At 45.1% G+C, this 20830-nt stretch overlaps 1 protein-coding gene across 5 annotated transcripts in view; it reads right to left on the minus strand.

Annotated features, from left to right (window-relative positions):
* nbeal1 (neurobeachin-like 1) overlaps positions 1-20830 on the minus strand; it is a 37576-nt gene that overhangs the window by 9829 nt on the left and 6917 nt on the right. For 4 of the 5 annotated variants that reach the window (XM_086199144.1, XM_086199124.1, XM_086199134.1 and 1 more), the window contains exons 3-35: positions 18120-18211; positions 17077-17238; positions 16895-16976; positions 16672-16799; positions 16459-16541; positions 15234-15319; positions 14498-14858; positions 14295-14401; positions 13335-13421; positions 11424-11507; positions 11020-11118; positions 10356-10927; positions 10027-10159; positions 9615-9734; positions 9107-9416; positions 8670-8755; positions 8390-8479; positions 8110-8287; positions 7882-8015; positions 6679-6838; positions 6478-6580; positions 6216-6375; positions 5153-5311; positions 4858-5017; positions 4387-4475; positions 3660-4265; positions 2379-2554; positions 2001-2289; positions 1595-1903; positions 1365-1514; positions 1120-1277; positions 904-1028; positions 7-133 (exon numbers count right to left, since the gene is read on the minus strand). In XM_086199144.1, coding sequence (XP_086055270.1) covers positions 7-133; positions 904-1028; positions 1120-1277; positions 1365-1514; positions 1595-1903; positions 2001-2289; positions 2379-2554; positions 3660-4265; positions 4387-4475; positions 4858-5017; positions 5153-5311; positions 6216-6375; positions 6478-6580; positions 6679-6838; positions 7882-8015; positions 8110-8287; positions 8390-8479; positions 8670-8755; positions 9107-9416; positions 9615-9734; positions 10027-10159; positions 10356-10927; positions 11020-11118; positions 11424-11507; positions 13335-13421; positions 14295-14401; positions 14498-14858; positions 15234-15319; positions 16459-16541; positions 16672-16799; positions 16895-16976; positions 17077-17238; positions 18120-18211 — 5765 coding nt within the window. The remainder of the gene's footprint in view (positions 1-6; positions 134-903; positions 1029-1119; positions 1278-1364; positions 1515-1594; positions 1904-2000; positions 2290-2378; positions 2555-3659; positions 4266-4386; positions 4476-4857; positions 5018-5152; positions 5312-6215; positions 6376-6477; positions 6581-6678; positions 6839-7881; positions 8016-8109; positions 8288-8389; positions 8480-8669; positions 8756-9106; positions 9417-9614; positions 9735-10026; positions 10160-10355; positions 10928-11019; positions 11119-11423; positions 11508-13334; positions 13422-14294; positions 14402-14497; positions 14859-15233; positions 15320-16458; positions 16542-16671; positions 16800-16894; positions 16977-17076; positions 17239-18119; positions 18212-20830) is intronic. The other variant, XM_086199153.1, reaches the window with a different exon arrangement.

The raw sequence follows: 20830 nt of genomic DNA on the forward strand, positions 1-20830 counted from the left end.
ACTGACTGGTTGCTAGCAGCAGTAGGGTCGTCCTCAGGCAGATCCAGTATATCATCCTCCAGGTCGCTGACTTTGACCTGCTTCACAGCCTCCAGCAGCAGAGACTCTGGGTTTACACGTTGCTGATGCACACCTGAGCAAAACCCGAGAGACAAGAGATTAAAAATTAAGAGGTGGCAACCAGATGCAGGAAAGTGGTTAATATCAACCAGCGAGACTAAAAAGGGCTTCCTAACATGCTTGTCAAGAGCGGGCAGACAACAAAACCTTACCTGACAAGAGCAAAACAATTTCCTTTGTAAGTTTAGGGGTTTTACTTTAGAAAAAAGGAAAACTGATTGCTGTGATTTAGCTCACTCAGACCACTCAGGGATCAAATGTTGACAAGCTACTCCGAGCTTTTGTTTCACTTCTGATGACACCAGGCAGCAAAGGAACATATATTTAGATTCCTTTGTTTTCTGGCATTTGCTGGATAATTATTTCAACCACCAAAAAGACCACATGCCGGCATGTTTTGCAAGCTCAGTAACTTGTTTCAAATTTCATTTTGAAATGGAATAGAGGGAGGAAAAACAAGTAAAGTGGATCGTCATCATCCTCATAAAGCAGATGCAAGGGTGGGACATAAGTTCAGCTTGAAGGGGATTTTCAAGGTCAGTCCTTTTTAATCTGTTTATCAAGGGCAGGCTGGATAAGTACTCATGACAGATGACATATATTTCATTCACTTCAACTTCTACAAGAGCAAGTATTCTTGTGCATATTTTGTAAACATACATTTTCAAAGATATGATGATAATGTCCTGGATTGTTTGTCTAAACTTCAACCAAGAACTTTCTGAATTTTTCAGCAAACCCACAAGGAACTTCAGAAGCCCCCATAATGCAGTCATGTCTTACCAAGGTTGTCTCGGAGAGCGCTGGCCTCTTTGTGAGGGTCGAAGTTGTAATTACGGACCAGCTTCAGCCTCATGCGGGAAAAGTTCTCAGCGCTGGAAACCCTCCAGTGCATCTCATCCTGCTGTCTGTTACAATTGATTACAAAACACACATGTAATGTTTAAATATCCTGAACACATCTGACATCTTGTTAGCCCAGTGAGTTAATGTCAGTACCTTTCAGCCCAGGGTCCCCTCTCACACACGAGACCCCTCCGTGCTGCTTTCCACAACCTGAGGGTGGCACTGTTCTGGCTGTGCTGTTGCTTCAACATGCTGTTATAGCGCAGGTTCTCCTGACGGCCTCGTCGAGAAAAGGGCTCAACAAATTGCTCCTGAAAAGAAGAGGAAGAGGCAACGTGAGTTCATGGGAGAGTAGCTGTATGTAGGGTCTCTAGTAAGGAAAGAGGAGCCCGACTAACCTGGAAGCGGATCTTACTCTCGCCCCTTTCTCGCTCTCTCTTGTGCAGACTGACCATGAAGGCCTCATAGCACTCCTTCCAGTACAGCGCCATGGTCTCATGACCTTGGCTGAACATCTCTATTTCATATTGCTTCATATATGGAATAATCTGCAAATCATTGAGAATAATAATCAATAATAATCTGATATCATCCCAAACAAAAACAGCATTCATAGTAAATCCCCTACATATTTGTCGAGGTAGACTCGCCACTCAGGTGAGTTGCAGTATAGCTGAAAGTCCTCGAAGAAGGACGGGCTGCCATTGGTGTCGGGGAGCTGTGGGAGGTGCAGCTCCATGTAGAGGAGCCGATGAACTTTTGAGAGCAGCGTTCGCAGCAGAGGGACCAGGAAAGAGTAGGTTTCCTCTGTCTGCTCCTGGACAGAGCGGCGCAGGATGCCCTCAACCTTTCCGAGCAAGTAGCAGGCCTCGTCCTGGCTGGACACTTCCTTTGTCTGCAGAATGCCGTTGAGCTTAGCAGTGGCCATGGCACACACCTGAGACAGCAGAAGGAGGGCAGAGGTCAGTGATGAATACACAGGATAGCACACTACAAAAACTAAAATTTAGAACTGCATAATTAAGAAGGCTCACCTCAGGGTCCTCTTGAGCCATGAAGCCCAGCAGCAGTCTCAGTCCAACTTGGGAGAGCTGGAACCACTGAGTGCCGGCAGAGTACCACACCATCAGGCTGTCCATCAGCGTCACAGTCTCTTCCAGAACCTTTTCTGTCCACAGGGCAGGATTGACAAGGCCCTCCGCTTGCAGGAAATCTTGTACCATGTGAAGCAAGCGGACCGCGTTCTCTGTGTGTTGTGGCAACGTGGCAGCAGATGCCTCACGGTTATCACTCACCGCCCACTCCAGCATACGCTCCATAAGACTGGAGGAGAGCGTACAGAGGAAGAGGAGACTGTTATAAGCCCGTTTCATACCAGCACAGTGCTGCCAGCTGTCGAATTGAGGGCTGACCTGAGTTTGATTTGGTCGACAGGAAGCAGCAGCTCATTGGCAGTTCCCAGTTTGGTTAGAGCTGAGAAGACCTGTCCACGCTCCAACCATGCTGCATCATCTGAGCCTTCCACGCCACGCCACATCACACAAAGCACTATCTCCAGGAGCATGTTGCACAGTTCCTCCTCAGACCGCTAGGGGGGGACACCAGACCAAAACAGAAACAATAATACAAGCTTATGATGAAAATAGATGTAAAGAACCTTCACTGGCACCACACGAAATAACTTCAGGAAATAGGATATTCATAAGAAGTTGACAATAATATCATTAGCAATCATAAGTTATCTCCAGTGAGTTATTTTTAGCTATATTTAAACTGCTGGGTACTGAAAGACACATTCAGAGCTTTAACTGACAGCCTCCTGCCGTGTGTGTGAGAGAGAGAGAGAGAGAGAGAGGAGAGAGAGAGAGAGAGAGAGAGAGAGAGAGAGAGAGAGAGAGAGAGAGAGAGAGAGAGAGAGAGAGAGAGAGAGAGAGAGGAGAGAGAGAGAGAGAGATGAGAGGAGAGAGAGAGAGAGAGAGAGAGAGAGAGAGAGAGAGAGAGAGAGAGAGAGAGAGAGAGAGAGAGAGAGAGGAGAGAGAGACAGACATTGGGGCAGATCATGTCTCGAGCACTTGTGACCGCCAATGAAATGATGACTCAGTACGTGCAGGGTTTCACGGGGAGACAGTGACATTTCACGCACAAAGTCAGAAGCTCTGCCTGTTGACAACCTTAATATCTTTTCTACAATAAAGCCAATGAGACCTTGATTATCTCCTTTCAGCAAAATGAAAACAGTCTATGAAGTCCATCACAGAAGTGATGACTGAAAAGTAGGATTTTAGCTCCAGAGAGACAGGTGACTTAAACACAAACACAACACAGGTTTTCTTCAACAGAGACAGAATTTCTCTATGCTTCTCTTCTCAATTTTCTCATTCATACTCAAAGTCCATATCAAAACATGTATCAAAGAGCTTTAATTACAGCCTGAATCAAAATCCTGATTGGATACTCATTTGTTACTCAAGAACATTCTAAAGTTGCTGCCTTTATGCATTTTTTTGTCCTCAAATTCCAATATTAGCATCAGGTCACCCTCAGCTCTGACTGAATCACATCTCTGTCTGTCTCTTGTGACCACAAGTACAAAAACAGCTGAGAGATGAGAACACTGCCACATTTTTTTGTTATTAATCATTTCTGGAATACCCCCCAAGTCCGACACTTTCCACCAGACCCTCACATCTCACCTCAGCATTGTTGAAGGATTCGCCTAATGAGATATTGTCGCTGAAGAGGAAGCTGTCTTCAGTCAGAGAGGAAGTTGCATCTTGGTCACCGGTGCCCCCAGGGAAAGGCTTAGAAGTCTCCAGAGGTGATGGTGTGCTGGCCATGCTACCAGGAGTTTGACTGCCGCTCTCTCCACCCTCAAAGGCCTGTAGATGGGACAGGTCCAGCATCAAGCCCCCTGATTTCCCCACCACCCAGGGCTTAACATGGAGTTGTGGCTCAGTGGAGGCAGAGGAAGATGGCGTGTCCAACAGCGAGATGACATCTCCGTTTTCCAGGCTGTCCACCGAGCGAGTGTCGCCTATACTGAGCCGGTCATCTTCCAGCCGGTCCAGGCGGCCTGAACTGCCTGCCCTCATTCTCCTGTCCAGCGGCAGCTCCAGGCGGTTAGTGTTACCGCCAGTGGCCCGACTCAAGTCCAGACTACAGGTGCTGACAGAGTCGGCACTCCGCTGGGGTAAAGACCCTTCACCCCGCAGGTAGAGTCGCATCAGAGTGTCCTGCCAGCACTGCTGCCTGGAGATCTGGACGGCAGCCTCCTGCTGGGACTGGAGCAGCTGGTACACCTGAAGACACAGAAGAGTGTTGCTGGTGAAGGTCACACAGAAAATACCAACGGGTGTCTGCAGCTATTAAACACATACAAATGAATTAATAATTCAAGACTAAGTGCAGGCCTTCTCTCACCCTCTTGCAAACAATGAGGCGCACGCTGGGTCCGGCTCGGTGAGTGAGCTGCACCAGTGACATCAGGTCCTTGTAGTTCACCACTTGATCTGTAAATGTTAATAACACACACATCTACACCTTTGCAATGGTTTGTAATCCAGACTGGCTCAATGACCTGCTTCTATATGTGAGTGCTATGGTTTTGACTTTGGACACACTTCTGGGTTGATTGCTACTTTTTCCATCATCATAAAAAGGTAAAGCTCCCTCCAAATGCCATCCCAAATCCTTTTCAAATAGTTCCCTTGTACTGTCATAGAGCTTAATAAAGAGACTTTCAACGAAAGATTTAACATGGAGTTTCTTCCATATTTGCCATACTGCTAGTTATGTATATCTGTACTTCTAATAAACAAACAAACAAACAAACCCTTTTTTGTTTCTTTCAAATAATCTGGTGGAAAGGGTTTGACATTAAAAAAAGCTGACCTGTATGGAGGACCTGGTTGAGGAGACAGCGAATGAGGGTGGGAGTGATCTGGAGTTCAGAGAAGAGGAGCGACAGGCCGCTGTAACCTGCTTCCCTCAGACGCAAACGCTGCTTGTTTTTCTCATAAACACGGTCGCAGCGCAACATGCGTTCAAACATCTGCAGACAGGAGAGGATAGCTCTGTTTTATGATGGTGCACAGAACTTCGACTCAAATACACAAACATTTTATGAAATTCAGTAAGGGATATTTGGGTAATATTTGCCTCGGAGGTGTAATTGGCAGTAACCCACCTTGAAAACGAGCTCTCGGAGACGGTCCGAGTGTTTGTTATTGAGCAGGAGAGCGTAGCAGGAGTCAGCTGCCCCGGGTTCATAGAGGAGGAGGAAGAGTTGGTCCCGGGCTGGACAGTTCTGAAGAAGGCTGAGTAACAACTCCAACAGCCCACAAAGCTTCAAAACACAGAGTTGAAATGAGTTTGATGGGCCTTAACTTCCACTCACAATGCACTGCAAGACTTTATTTGTGTAAGTTTTGCAATATTAAGACAATGGTTATTTTTTGATATATCTTAGCATTTTAAGACTGATGAATGATGAATTGTATTAGAGGGCTGGCAGATGCCGAGCGGTGGAGGAGGATCATGAGATTATATTGACCATATGCTGATAAAAGGTGATGTAAGCATCTACATTTAGCACTCCAGTGTAGGAGGATTATTATCATTCAAAGTGAAAAGCAACATGGGACAAATTAAGAGAGAGGCAGGGAGGACGTGGAGGACATGGATCCTGTGAGTGTATGGCCTTCACCACCGTTGACAGACATGCATTTAAGGCAGTTTCCACTGATTAGTATTGTGGGGGAAAAAACTGCCCCAAACTTTCTGCTGACAGAGGAAAATCTTTAAAAATCATGCTGCAAGAGCGATAGAGAGTCTGCCTGGCGGGAAATAAGCTGGTAGCTTCCTGTGCAGGCACCAATTCTCATGGGGGAACAGAAAATTCTGCTAAAAAAGGTCACTGCATTTCACAATAAAATACTCAAATGGCAAGAGTTGATGGCATTTAAGTTTCACAATTCAAAGGTCGTCTGTTGAGCATACACTAATAATAACATGACCTACTCCAAATTTCTTACATCTTGGCACGACACACCTCAGACTTGTGTTTGTTAAGCTGCTGAAAGAAGCTTTTGTTCATGGGAAATGTGGTACTTCCCGGATCTGATTTTAGGGGTCATTACGGGGAAATTCTTGCATGGTCTACAGGAAGTGTCTTCTTTTGTCTTTCTCTTGGTGATTCATCCTAGTAAAACTTATTTTCTGGACACTACACACTGAGCCTGTTCCCTCACCTGATCTTCATCCCCAATGGCAGCCATATATCCCAGGATGCTGTGCATCTCATCCTGTGACATGCCTTTGCTGATGTAGTACTTGACGAGGCCGCAGAGAGACGCCCGGATGGTGCGGGTGTCATCTTCACTCAGGTCACTCTCTTTAGTACTGTTCTTACTGGAGCAGAACATGACATTTTGTAAAAAAAAGAAAAAAAAAGAAAAAAAAAGTGAAAAACTATAAGGGGGGGGGGAGCAGCGTCTTTGGGAAATATCTCACCCATAATAGAGGCGTATGTTGTCTAATAGGAATTGGACTCCATATTTTTTCCGGAACTGCTTCCTGTTGTCTTTGATGACGGTGGACATATACTGGATGTGACCTTCGTTATAAACACACAGGAGAACAACTCAGAAGTAGTCTTAAAACAGGCCTCGTAACAAAACAAATAGGATACAAAACGTAAATATACCGAGGTACCTATGCGAAGAGGGAAGTCTCCTTTGTTCCAGATGTTGAAGTTGAACAGTAGATGTGTGTGAAGCTGCTGCAGCAGAGGCTGGTTCTTCTCATAGGTCACCTGTTCTATCAGCAGCTGCATAGCAACGAGCACGCTGACATCCACGTGACCTGACGGCAGCTGGACGCATTCAAGGAAAAGTGCATTTAGTATATATTTCCATTATGAGTGAAGCTATATGCAAAGTTACTGAGGAAAATAAAGGGATGAAACACAGAGAGGACAGATTAAAGAGAAGGTGCCCTTTTATGAAACAGAGACAATAAATAAAGCATGTTCATATTCTTTTCAGTGCTCCAGGACGGAGCATGAAAAACCAGATAAGGAAGAAGTTAGAAAGTAAAACACATTCGTGGTTTATTTGAACATTTACAGGGTGTGGTTGTCTTGCCTTGAGCAACTATTTCCACATCAAAGACACCTTCTTTAATCTTTATTTTCATTCAGCCTAAATGCTGATTCAGAGATATTTTTTAATTGCCCTGTCCAGCTCCCTTTTCCCTAAGAAACTATGGGAAACACGTATGAGCATTTGAGTGAAGGAGACACACATACAAAGAAAAAAAAAACCCTCCAGACTGGGACAAAAGCTGGGGTTGCCACACAGTTCTGTATCTAGGTCTCATTCTGATGTAAGATATTTTTAATTCCTCCATTCTGTGAGTAAATCTAATCCATCTTGATTAGGGTGAAAACAAGAGGTTTAAGTCCTTTTCACATGGACTAGTATAATGTGAGGAATGCATTCCAATTGGTAGAAATGGCCAGATGCCAGATATTCTTTCTCTACTTAATCTAAAAATGCATGTAAACCTTCCTTAATAGAACCCTCTCCTTCACGTCTGCGGAATTAAAAACTTCTTGCTCTGAACTGCATCCCATAAATAAAGACTTGGGAAAACAAACATTTCTGAATTGAGATTGTTAGTGTTTTTAGAGGAGCTTCCTTGTCTTTTTCTGTGGTTCTCAAGTAAATCTGTGAGTGATCAATACCATCAAGAAAATCTGTACTCCCCGGACATAAACAGAGGAAAGGGTGGATGTTTGCATGCTATTACTGTCATTTCTAAGCCTGTTTCTATTAATACTATCCCATAAGCCCTTGCTCCACCCTGACACCTATGTAATATGAGTCACGCGCAGAGTTTGGCTTAAACAGAGACCTTCTGTAGCAGGGCTCCTAGTGTCCCGACGCCATGAGAGTGTAGCAGAGTCTCTTGGTTGATGGGGTGTCTCTGCAGGAAATGTTTCAGCACCAACAGGAAGGTGGCCACCAGGTTCTTCTCCAGACGTGCTTCTGATATGGCGGTGGGGTGGGGGGACATGCTGCTTATTAATACACACACATCAACAGGAAAAACAGGACAACTGCAGTTTTGGATGGCACAGACCTGATGCCCTGTTTGATGGGAGAATGACCCAGTCTCCATCAGCTGGTGTGGTCACATCTGGGGTGATGAAGTCTGAGCCAGTCGCAGGATCACTGGCCTGTTGTTCAGGGGTGACTAGAGCCAACTGCTCCAGGATAGGGAAGAGCACTGGCAGGCCCCCCACACAGTTGATCATATCCTAACAACAGCAGCACACAGAAACCAAAAATATACATGTTTAAATGGAGCATCATAGGCACAGAGTGATCATGTGACTGCATAAGTGGGATCTTCCTCCCACCTTGATATCCCAGTTAACCACTTTGTTGCCAGTCAGACGTCCATGGAGCATATTGGGGGACAGATCAAGACAGATGGGGTTCCGACACGCCTGTTGACAAAAGTTTGGTTACATTTCCAAATTTTAGCTCCCATTTCCCCTCTAACAAAAAGGCTGCGGTAAAAAAATGTTAATCTTAAGATGATAAAACCATTCATCAACGTACAATATTGAAGCAAATTGAATAGAGACCACATTTTGAGACAAATATGCACGCTTGACATTCAAAGAAAAAAATGACCTTGGGTGAGTAGTACAGCAGCAATTTAGTTGAAAGGTCACCAAGTTCGGATTCCTGGGCTTTAAAAGGAGATATACAATTTGGGCCTGCAAAGAAAAGAGAAGGCGTCAAGAACCTGAAGTAGAGAAATAGAAAACAACTGCAATTGCCAACTTTGCATGCAGCTGCATGCCTCCACCAGCCAGTATAGAAACTGTACGTTTTGTCTAAACTAACCATTTGGATTTAAAAATCATGATTTCATGATGTTATATATGAGTGTGCAATTGCATCATAGTCGGCACGTTATATCTTGAGTTATGGCCAAAAATGTGCAGTCAGAGTGACCTTTGATGATTTAATTTGAATCAGCTCACCAGTGAGTTCACTGGAACTAAATCTGATGATATTCCCTCAGTGTGACCTCATCTCTGACCTCACAACCACTTCCTGCTTACCAGCACTACAGATGGCCTTTATGTGGTTGGGCTGGAGGGGTTCGTGGAACACCATGACGCTCCCCAGCTGGCCCTGTAGGGATGTTGGGCTCCCCCACTCGCTGTCCTGGGTCCCAGCTGAGATGAGCTTAGTCACAGACTCTGGTTTCCCACCCAGCAGTCCCCCCCAGGTCTGTGGTGACAGGATGCCACCCAGTGAGGAACGAGTGGTGGGTGTGGTGGCTGATGAGAAGGGAGGGTCTGGGATCTGAGAGGGTGGGGGAGTGGTGGTCCGTTGGCCCGCTGAGCCGATACAACAGGAGATGAACGGCTGTTGGTGGGAGAGAGGAGGCATGATGGGGTCTCTACAAACAAAACTAAACATGTTTTTTGGTGTTTTGGGTCAAAATCTTGTAAACCATTAAACCTCCCATTTCCTTGACAGAGGAATTTACGCACATTCATAATTGAGAAAAGATCAAATCAAGTTACAATGCAACTTGTACACACACAGATGTGCATGTCTCACCTCAGTCATGGTGGGATACTTGAGGGGGGCAGATAGTTTCTGCTGTCCATCCACATAGATGTAGACCAGACTCTGTCCAAACGGCCTCTTCCCTGGTACGTGCACCACACCGATGCTGTGCTGTTGACAGAAATTCAGCCCATTCTAAGTCTCTCTATTTTTTTCACCATTTCTCTCTGTAATATTTTTGTGAGACGTCGGTGTTTATCGTCTAAAGACGGGAAGCCGACAGACTTAAATATTATGAATTTTACACATTTTGTATAATTACAGTGTTAAATTATACTCATTCTAGTCACTTTATATTTAAATGGGAAAAGGAAATACGCTACATGTCCTGTAAAATATGTTATGGATACATTTCAGTGACATGAGCTGTCCAGTAAATGAATGCCAACAAGACTCCACGCACCCAGAGAGAGTCACAGAAGCAGTAGTCTGGCAGCATGACTGTGACATATTCCTTCTTCGTGCAAACAGCCACCACCAGTACACCCATTGAGCTGATGAAGGCCTCAAACCCAGTTCCTCCCGAGGTAAAAAAGCTGTATGGGACGAAATACATGGGCATATATTGAGCACTTTTTCACATGTATACAATCTTTTTTGCTCTCCGGTTCAATGAGAAAAAACAGGATTTGCACAGTAAAGTGAGCACACCTTTATGATGGTTTGTTTTGTAGAGAATGGAGAAGGTAGTGAAAATAAAAGTAATGATGAAGCTGAGTGTCTTAACCTCACCTGTAGAGCTGTTTCCTCTTGTCCTTACTCGGTGGACCCAACTGGTCCTGATCCAGTGACAACCAGGCCAGGAAGCTGAAGGCAGAGCCTGGCCAGCGCTGCACAGTCGGAACTGCGATGCCGGCCATGCTGGGTGACATATCGAAGTACTGCATGGCACTTTCCAGACCTTGTTTGCGTACCATGGCTAGGAGGGCTTTCAGGGCGGGACCCACGTAAGGGTGTGCTTGGCTGGAATCTGTAGGTCTGAGCAGGCGCAGGAGCCCCAGAAGTTCCCTGGCACTCAGGGATTGGGAACCAAGTGAGCCCACCAATCCTAAAAGGCTCTCCGCACAAGCTCGGTGTAGCTGCTGGTGGCACTCCAGAGCAGCCAGCGCCCGCATGACCATGGCAGCATTGACACAAGTTGCACGGGTCTGGCGGTTGAGGCAGCTGAGGCGACGGAGCCAATCGGCTGTAAAGAGCTGGGACTCTGATGAGTCCAGCTCTGGGAGCCACTGGACCAGTAGCAGCAAGGGCTCCACATTACTGATGCCCAGGAGCCCTACAGAGGTGTGCTCACCCTCCACCGCCTACAAAAAATACACACCCACAAAGATAAAGACAGTGAATTAGAGAGCAGTATTCAAGCAGTCAGGATAAAACCATCCACAATGTCTTTCACCATGTTCATCAGCTCTTTGAGGAGGTGTCGGGATGGCTGGCCGAGAGAGATGAGCACTTCGTACAAGTGATTGTACCCGATCCTTTCTTTAAACACTTCCTGTAGGGTTAGCAGAAGAAACATATTTTGAGTGCTGATAAATGAGCTCTCCTTAGGTCGCGAAAAAGTGGTGGATAAATCAGACTTTGATGACAAGTGTGTTCGGGGGAGATGAACAAATCCATTCCCAGATTTTCCAATCTGGTTGGACGATTTAAGCTTATTTCCGTTTCCACTTTCAGCTCTTTTGAGAATGATCAGACTTCCCAGATTAGGCAAATATACATAAATATAAAGAGCATTAGAATTTCAAAGTAAATCCGGAGTGCATAGTATGTGAATGCATGTACATAAGATCCTCTCACCTTTGCAGCTGGTGATTTATGCATCACTGTTGTCAGGGCTTTAATGGCTGCTACAGCGAGGGAGTCGAGTCGCCCTTGAAACACCTGGAAGAGAATCAGACCTGTCAGTCACGGAGTCACTTCTTCTTTCAGGAGTGAACCAGATAAGGAATGAACAGATGGCCACACACAATTCACCTCTGATTTCACGTGAGTGTTTCAGGGCAAAAAGCATGCAGACAATTTAAAGTCACATCCATATACACAGTTCACAATGCTAAAATGATAATGATCAACTTATTGACTGAATAAACATGCATCACACTTTGAAGAATAAAGGGAGACTCAAGAAGATGTTCGATTGAATTAATAGGTCGATGTGAGTAAAATCATCAATGATGTTAGAACCCTGTTTGTCACTGCAGAAGTGTGCACTGCAGCTGTTATAATGAAGATAAAGAAAGTGTTGCCTTTCTGCTCCAGGTAAGAACAATCCCGTTTAAAAGCAGAGACTGGAGACTGAAGCAGGAAGCTCCGGACATTGTATAAAAATAAAAACCCCCACCTGCACACATACAAATACTGATCATTCTCCATGTGTGCACAACAAACATGAACACACACACACAGACACACACACACACACACACACAGAATGCATGCAATCCATAAAACAAAAGCCAAACCATGAAAAATGAACACATCTCCATCCAGCTCTGTCCTGCTCATGTTTAACTTGTTCTGGGCCGCTCAACCCGAGATTTCATTAGAATAAAACATGCAGTGGTAGGATGGGCGATCCTACAGAAAGAGAGAGAGAGAGAGAGAGAGAAAGAGAGCAACAGCAAGAGAGAGAGAGAGAGAGAGAGAGAGAGAGAGAGAGAGAGAGAGAGAGAGAGAGAGAGAGAGACTCGGACCAGCTGGAGTGGGACTGTGGTAAAAAAAATTCAAATTAAATCATCATCACGGAGTCTAAATCACCTCAAAACACTGAGGACACACACCACGCCAATGTGATAGCATTCCAGTGGAACCCATAGTATGCTGAGGAAAACCAGGAGAATGTGCAGGGGGGTTGGGGGGTGAGGAGGGTCCAGGCAGATGTGAGGAAACGGTGATTAAAAAATGAAGTAGCTGTGAGGGAGGCAAACAGGTCGCTCCACAGCAAGACTACAAAGCTGAGCACCGTGGACAAATGCTAGGTTTCACATTTTTTTTAAAATCTTTATTTCTATGAATTTGCTTTACTATGAACAAACTAAAGAGCTGCTTTTATCCACTGAGCTCTAGCCAGCTACATGGGCTTCTGCAGCATCTGCTACTGCATCAGGTTACAGCTGAACGACAACAAAGGCACACTGATATGAACGTTTGTGTCCTCATGCAGGTTAATCCACCTGTCTTCATCTAGATCAATGGAGGGATTATACCTTTAATGAGGAAGCCTGGTACAAAGAGGGGAAGGGAAGAAGGGAAACACTGAAGGGAACAAGTAACCTTTCTTTCCCCGAATCAGCTTTGATAGTTGACACACTATTCAAAGAGCCTGAGGCAGGTAAGTATATCTATAAAGTGAAATCATTTTAAAAATTGTTGAAGGACAGTGGTGACCAATTTTAGCAATGAAAGCTAATTTACAGGGCTTTGTATTCAATATTTATATACCAATAGTAGGGAAGGAATTATTTGCCTAAACAGTAACAATATGTCAAATAAACGTGCTTTTTTCTGTTAAAGCATCAAATCACAATTATATATGTAGGCAGAGTGAGGGTCTTGCTTTGGAGTGGCCAGGTGGCTCCAGCGAGGCAAAGGTGAGGGACTGGGCAGCAGCAGCAGCAGGTAAAGGAAAGGGGCAGGTAGGTGGATGGTGAGGGGGGAGGAGTGGGTAAGGCTGGAGGTTCAGGTGAGGTGGGGCTTTCTCGGCTGTACCTGCATGTCCCTTTCTCCTGTCAGTAACCTGTTGTTGGTTATATCTTTCTGGTCCTTGTCTGCCGCCGTGCACCTAGCATTAACCAGCTGACACACATAACAGGCAACATGTCAACATGTGGGGAAGTAGAGAGAAAGAGAGAGAGAGAGAGTGGGAGAGAGAGAGGCGTCAGTGTAGGAGGGGAGGAGAGATGTTGTGAGTTGGGGGGGGGGGTGAGAGAGGGTTAAAAGCCATGACCCTCAGCAGGGGTCACTGTGTGGAGGGGTGATCCAGCCTGACTGTGGCGAGTTAAACATGCAAGGTTGCAAAATGCTTTTTCTCACGCTGAAACCTTCAGAAGCAATAAACATGATATGCAGTAGAGACAAGACCAGACCTGGATGAACTCACAGCTAAATTACTTCGAAATTGCCTCATCTCTAATTACAAACTTGACAGATTCAAGTTGGCAAAATATAAACACCTTGAGTCAAGACTGTGGTGATATGTTGGAACAGAATTTGACATCAGAATGCTTGTTTTACATTAATTTGCTGTTTACTCGTTGCTCACCTCACATCTAAGATTAAGATCATGACCGACAAGCATGACTGATGACATCAAAACCACTCATCATGGTCCAGTACAGTTAAGTATGTGAAAAGTCTGCTCTTTGGTTTGGAGACTCTTTGGTAAAAAAAAACAACACATTATTCAAAAGCCTGTTTGTATGTGTCTTAAAAAATGTGTGTGACTGGGAGCTTTACCGCGTTCATAAATAAAAACCAGACTGGAGAAAACACACAGTGATATTGATGGAGAATCGAACCTGAAATAGCCTCAGGACCCTGTGGTAGGGGATTCAGTGAAACTAAAGCATTCAGAACAACTTCCTCCTCTGTCTTCAGGTACATTTGCTTAGAATGACAAAAAGCCGATCCAGCCCCTCTCAGGTTATCATTAGAGATCAGTGCTGTTACCTTGCTGTTCTGCAGCAGCCGTGTCAGATGCTCAAAACAGTTACTGTTGAGGAAGATGGCTTGTAAAACTGGCCGGTCTGAACACAGGAACATGTCCCTGATAGTGTCTGATAGACAGAATAATTGAAGAAGGTGGAATTAGTCAGGAAAGTATGACAGTGGATTGGAGAACATGGATTACTTCAGTAAAAACGCATTACTACCTAGCATGTGTACTTGTAGAGCCACAAATCGGCTCTCCCAGTGTCGGCCCAGTGTGGGCACTCGGCCCTTGGCTTGCTGCTGCTGTCGAGCAGCAACCACAGCTGCTGGGTCCGAGTTGAGCAGCTTGAAGTAGTTTTCCAGCACGGAGGCGATTTCCACTTGCCGCTGGTCTGAGCTGGAGGCTAGGAGGCGCTGCACCACTTCCCTCAGGCAGCCCAGTGTCAGAAGCGCCTTACGATCGGGGGCTTCACTGTCCCAGTCCTCGCCCTCGTCTGAGGAGCAGCTACCCATGGAGCAGTCAACCAGTACCCGCATCAACACCTCCATGGTGGCTGGAGAGATGGCAAGCAGGGCATTCCTCTGACAGGGATGGAGGGATGAAGTGAGGGGGCATTATGAGTAGAGAAGGCAACAACACTGTTGATACTCAATTGTTAATAAAACGGCTAATATAACTCTGCTAATTGTGACTGCTTGATGTTTACAGTCCCACAGTGAGTATCTGTTACACGTGGTATCTGGTTTCTGAGGTTTTCTTCTTGTAAAGAGACAGTGTCATGCAGAAACTGGTCAATCAGTTGAACAAATCAACACGAAGTCAAGCAATGTATTAACTGAGAAAACAATGAGCAGTGTGATTTCTGTCTTTTGTTTTAACTTTCAAGGCGAAAATGAAGGGTGAACAGCAGTTATCAAAGGGTTAATCCTGCTCCTCCAGGCCATGCAGGGACTTACCTGATCCCCAGCAACTATGGCCCCAAACAGGTGCAGTAGGCAGCATTTCAGACTCTCCTTCAGGTGTTCACTTTCTTGGAAGCACTCTGGAACGTAAAGACGAGGACACGACAGGCTTGATGTGATCCATGCATATATCACAACAAAGCAGCCAGCTGTTGGAGTTCCTGTGTTTTTTTGGGCCAGCAACATTGATGCCCTTTTTCCTCTCAGACTGGAAGCTACCAGATAAGATAGAAGCCCAGTGAGCACACACAGTGCACAAACACACACAGGCATGCAGCAGTCTTGCCGGTGACCTCGGGGTCATGATGGTCGCAGTCATCCATTTACTAATCTGTCAACACATCTGATTTGGCAGGAGACGTGTGACGTCTTGGCTCCGCGATGTCTGCGTCAGTCATCCACAAATACACGATACAAATGACACTAATGACCACGAAGAATTTGAGAATTAGCAACTCATTTTACTAATTTACTAATGGTATTTTATACAATTATATATGTATTAATTTCTGCTGTTTTAATGTCAACAAAAATATTTGATATTCGTTGTGATTTAAAAACAGTAAAAATACCTTTAAATAATCTATTATTATGGCACACTTACACGAAGGAATACAAACACTTATTTGTTTCTTTTTATAGGATAGAATCCTTTGCGAAACTAAAGATAAGGGAACTGAACTTTCCACATACTTGATCTTTGTACAAAACAAGCATGAAAACACACATGCGCGCACACACACACAGTCAGGTTGAACCTTGGGCGTTATCTTTGGCAACAAACCACAGCAATCACACATGAGATACAGTCCAGAAGGGAGTATTTGTTCAAAAATGGCCACTAGCAGCAGTGAAGTGGCTTGACAGACACCTTCTACTATCAGCTCCTCTGATCGAGCGCCTGGCAGACACAACAAGGACACAAAGAGTGGATTCAGCTGAGAGAGTGGGTGACGACATGGGAGCTCTGGCTTTATTAGGATGTAGACGGCCACTGAAGTGGAAGATGCAAAGTATGGACAACGCCACTGATATCACTTGATGTGCTAACCAGTTAAAGGTACACCAAAACGTTTTTGGAATTTCATGTATTGCCCATTACCACGATAAATACCCTTCTCTTGTCTCTGGTTCATTTGAGACCCAAAGAGACCAGCTGACAGCTAGTTAGCTTCGCACAATGAATGGGCAGAATGGCTGGATTGGAAATGAGACTTACGGTAAAAAAAGGGAACAAACTCTACAGTGAGTGGAGCCGCCTTGTACTTCTGTCTGCTCCTCTCTACGGAACCCAGCTGCTCCCTGGGGGAAAAAAATGTATGATACCAAACAAGCAGACATAGATGACACCTTCTAAATAAGTCGTGCAACTGTGAGCACTCAGTGAGGACCCTTTTAAAACAATTATAGTCTATGTGTTGGGTGATGTTACCCGCAGGTTCGATGCCTCCAGTTGTGGTAAGGGTCATAGAGGCTCTCACAAAAAGCCAGGGCGTGACGGACAAACTCCTCTGCCTGGCTCTGGTCGGCCATCTCCTTCTCTTTGGTCTTGCTCTTCAGCTGGAACACACAACAGTTGATTATTCAATAGATTTTAAATGTATAACTCGCTTAAAGGGTAAAGATCAGAGCAAAGAACAAGGGAGGAGTCAAACCTGCTGAATGTAGAGTGTTGTCATGGTAATGATGTGATTGATGTAAGAGCAAGTACCAATCTCCTCCACGTTGGACAGGTTCCTTTGTTGTGAACACACACACACACACACACACACACACAGAGTTATACGGCACACGGTCCTGAGTAATAGCTGTGTAAAAACATGTTTGCTGTCCTGACCTGCAGATGATGATGAGGAACTTGAGAAGCAGCAGTGCCAGGTTTTGCTGCTCAGGCTCTAGGCCATCAGAGGCTTTTTGGACACATTGCAGCAGCTGGTGACGCAAAACCTGCAGGATGTTGTCTGGGAGGAGGGTCAGCACAGGGGGAACCTCCTCCGGCCTGCACACATGAAAGATGCGGAAGAAATGTAGGAGCGTATTCTAGTCATTAATCTCTGAACACAAGTTATAAAACATTTCATCACAACAGTATGGCAAGTTCATTCGAGGCCAGTTCCCTCACACACACACACACACACACACACACACACACACACACACACACACACACACACACACACACACACACACACACACACATCCTGCATTCAGGCATTAAGAAAAACAATCTGTGTGCTGCATTGCACGTTTGAGAGGGAAGGAGCCCAGCCAAACCCATGCAGTGAGAGTCGGTGGGAAAGCAGGGACAGATGTGGCAGCTGAAGGGGGGTTGAGAGGGGAGGAGGTTGAGGGATTGATTCGGGGAAAAAGCAGAGGATGGGAAAATGAGTCAAAGGAGGTAAAAGAGGAAACGACAGACAGAGCGAGAGTTGAAAGGCTTAAATGGGATTTAACCACCAATGATCCTCCACTCTTTCACATGGCTCTCCCTTTATTTTGAAATGCGACTCAATGCCATCACTACTGCTTCTGCAGGGTCTGAAACACCGGATACACACTTTGCAGGTGTGTGTGGAAGCTCTGAGGGACTCTCACATCAACCTCCATCATATGGTCACATGTCGACACAAATTGGAGCATCACCTGCAACAAAATGTGACGACTGGGCACAAAAGAATCTGGTGCAGCGAGGCTATTTTGGGGTGTGTGGCAGAAGGCTGCAGTGTGGTTTTGTTGTTGATGACGAAGGACTGTTGTTGTGATGTTCGTTATCATACTGCTCTTTGTTTCATGCCATCACATAGTGCTGCATTTTATATATACGCTTATGTTTGTTTTTGTTATCATCATCCATTAAATGTGACATTGAAGTCATGTTACCTTGAAGGTGGCTTTTCAAAGTCCACATCCAGGCATCGCTCATAGGAGCTGATGAAAATCTCCAGCCATAGCTTCAAGTAGTCGGGGTCCCTCTGAGAGTTGTTATGGAGGAAAGGAAGAGGGAGAGAGAGAGAGAGAGAGAGAGAGAGAGAGAGACAGACAGACAGACAGACAGACAGACAGAGACAGACAGAAGGGGAAGAAATAATATGTTTAGAATCCTCTCAACAAGAACGTTCATTATTACACAAAATGCACGGCAGGTTAAGCAGACTTCTCTAACATTTCATTCATTTAACTGAGCCACAACTGGAGTAGAGTTTGGTGAGAGAGTGAATTCAACCGCCAGACATCAGTCTGCTATCTCAATGTGTCCATTTAATTCAGAATGACGGTCGATGGTAAATGGACTCAATTTTATACAGCCCTTTTCTACCTTAGCGGCACTCAAAGCGCTTTACAGTGTCATCTCATTCACACACACACTCACACATTGATGGTGGAGGCTGCCATGCAAGGCGCCAACCTACTCATCAGGAGCAATTATGAGTTCAGTATCTTTCTCAAGGACACTTTGACATGGTCACTGGGGTCGAGGATCGAACCAGCGACCCTTTGGGTGCTAGACGGCCACTCTACCCCTGAGCCATGCCACCCACATGATAGAGACAATGAATATGCAGAAATGCTCAGTGTAATATTTGTATGGCTTGCAAGAATAAACCTGTTCACTCAGACAGACAAGTTTAAAGCAAAAGTGTTTTATAGTAATTACAAAGAGATGTAATGGTTTATTTAGCTGCTCCATGTGAAGCACGTGAGAGCAGGAATGCCTCAGGTGGGTGTGTTTCTTATCTCTCTCAGCAACAGAAGCTGAAACAAGCACCTGTCTGAGTGGGAAAACAAGCCAGGCGGCATTCTGAGAGCGAGTTTCGAGCAGCCGACTGATCGACATTTCCTAAATTCCTGGAACAATGCCCAGAGAAAAAGTGGATGACGGCATGGGACTCAGAGGGAGTCTGGCTTGACTCAGGCTGCTGGATCAGAGTGAAGTTCACCGGCGAAATCCAAACTATGACTTGAGACTGTCAAGGCATCTCATAATACCTGTTACTTTCTAATCGTGGTCACTTTTTTGCTACCATCATACTGCTACATGCATACGAATTTTAACTGACTTCCCTATCCTTATCATCTATTGATGGTGCTCTTTCTATCTTAGTAATTACACAAACTTTCTGCTGACTATTTCTCATCTGTGAGCAAATATTTATCACTATTGCTACCAGTACATGTCAAATAATCACACAAGCCGAAGTTATCACTCCCTCACACTCCCTGGTGGGTGATGTTGTAAGGAATTCAGCCATCTGGAGGGCAGAGTGAGCGATCTAGGTCAAGGAGGGCTGAGGAGGTGATCAGAGAAGATTACCATAACACCATAACACTCAGTATTGTTCTTTTGGTGGTAGATGGAACACTTCAGGCTTTGGATATCAATAATTTAGAAGTTTCCCATTATAAAATGGAGGTGGATGTTTCACATTTACACCCTCAGTAGAATGGAAATCTCATGGCAAGCCATTACAAAATACTGGAGTATTTCCGTGTACAGCACACGGTTGCTGATCTGTGTGTCCAATGTGTGCATCCAGCAGCAGCAGCAAATTTAAGGGAAAACAGTGGTGCAAACTCAGTGTTGCATCCTTGAGGAGAAACGAGGAGACAACACAACAACCTGAAGAAGATGAAGGAGTCAGATTAGGAATGAAAAGCTCAACAATTGCAGGGGGAAAAAACTCCTAAAAGGAATGCAGAGGGGGCACAGAACCACTAAACCTCGTGTCTCTAGATAAAAATTAACTACAATACATGTGTACCCCAAATGCACATTCCTGATATTTAACAAGGTTCTGAACAGTCAGTGTAGCAAGAACTCAGGCAGACTCAGAGAGGACAACAAAGGAGTGTGAGCTCCTCTTTTTGCACACCCTAAGCTGTACAAGTTAGAGCAAATTATTTGATAGGAATCATGACACAAGGATAGATTTCCTCCTCCTGGAGGTGGGAATTATTATGCATAAGGGCCGCAAAGCAGCCGGAGACAATGGACAGTTTCCCTCAGAAGTACCAGCAGGATCCCTACAGAGAAACTTGAGAGGAAAACAGAAATTTCAATGCATGAAATGTAATGTTCCCACCAAAAAAAAAATCACTAAAAAAATTCCAATCAAATAATGAACACACACACAGACCATTAATTTCTACAATGTTTATACAAGATCACTGGATTTATGTGAGGATTTCAGTTCTGAAGAGAAAGAACAACTGGAAAAAAATCTGGTTTTCTCAGGGTTGCAGAGCCATTGAGCCCCAGAGTGGGAGGGGGTGGGAGGGTGGGTGGGGGGGGGGGGGGTGAAAGGCTGACTGCTTCTGTCTGCGTGTCAAAGTGGGACTAAGCCAAAAACCCAAGCAGGAAGCCAGCCCTCTGCTATTCCTATGAAGTCACCAGAACAATCCTGTGCTGGTGTGTGTGTGTGGGCATGTGAAATAGAGAGGAGGGAGAAAAAGAGGGTTAGAGGGAAGATGCAGAGAAACATCCGCCACGTGTGAATAAGTTTTCTGTTGGGGGAAACATGGCATGCGTGTTTTGACTGCACGAATCACTGACCAGACACATGAGCTCGCTCCTCTCTCAGCTGATCTTACAG

This window comes from Aulostomus chinensis, chromosome 1, assembly GCF_037954235.1.
Source record: "Aulostomus chinensis isolate RoL2024-O1b breed Wild chromosome 1, RoL_Achi_v1.0, whole genome shotgun sequence".
In the NCBI taxonomy this organism is placed as follows: Eukaryota; Metazoa; Chordata; class Actinopteri; order Syngnathiformes; family Aulostomidae; genus Aulostomus; species Aulostomus chinensis.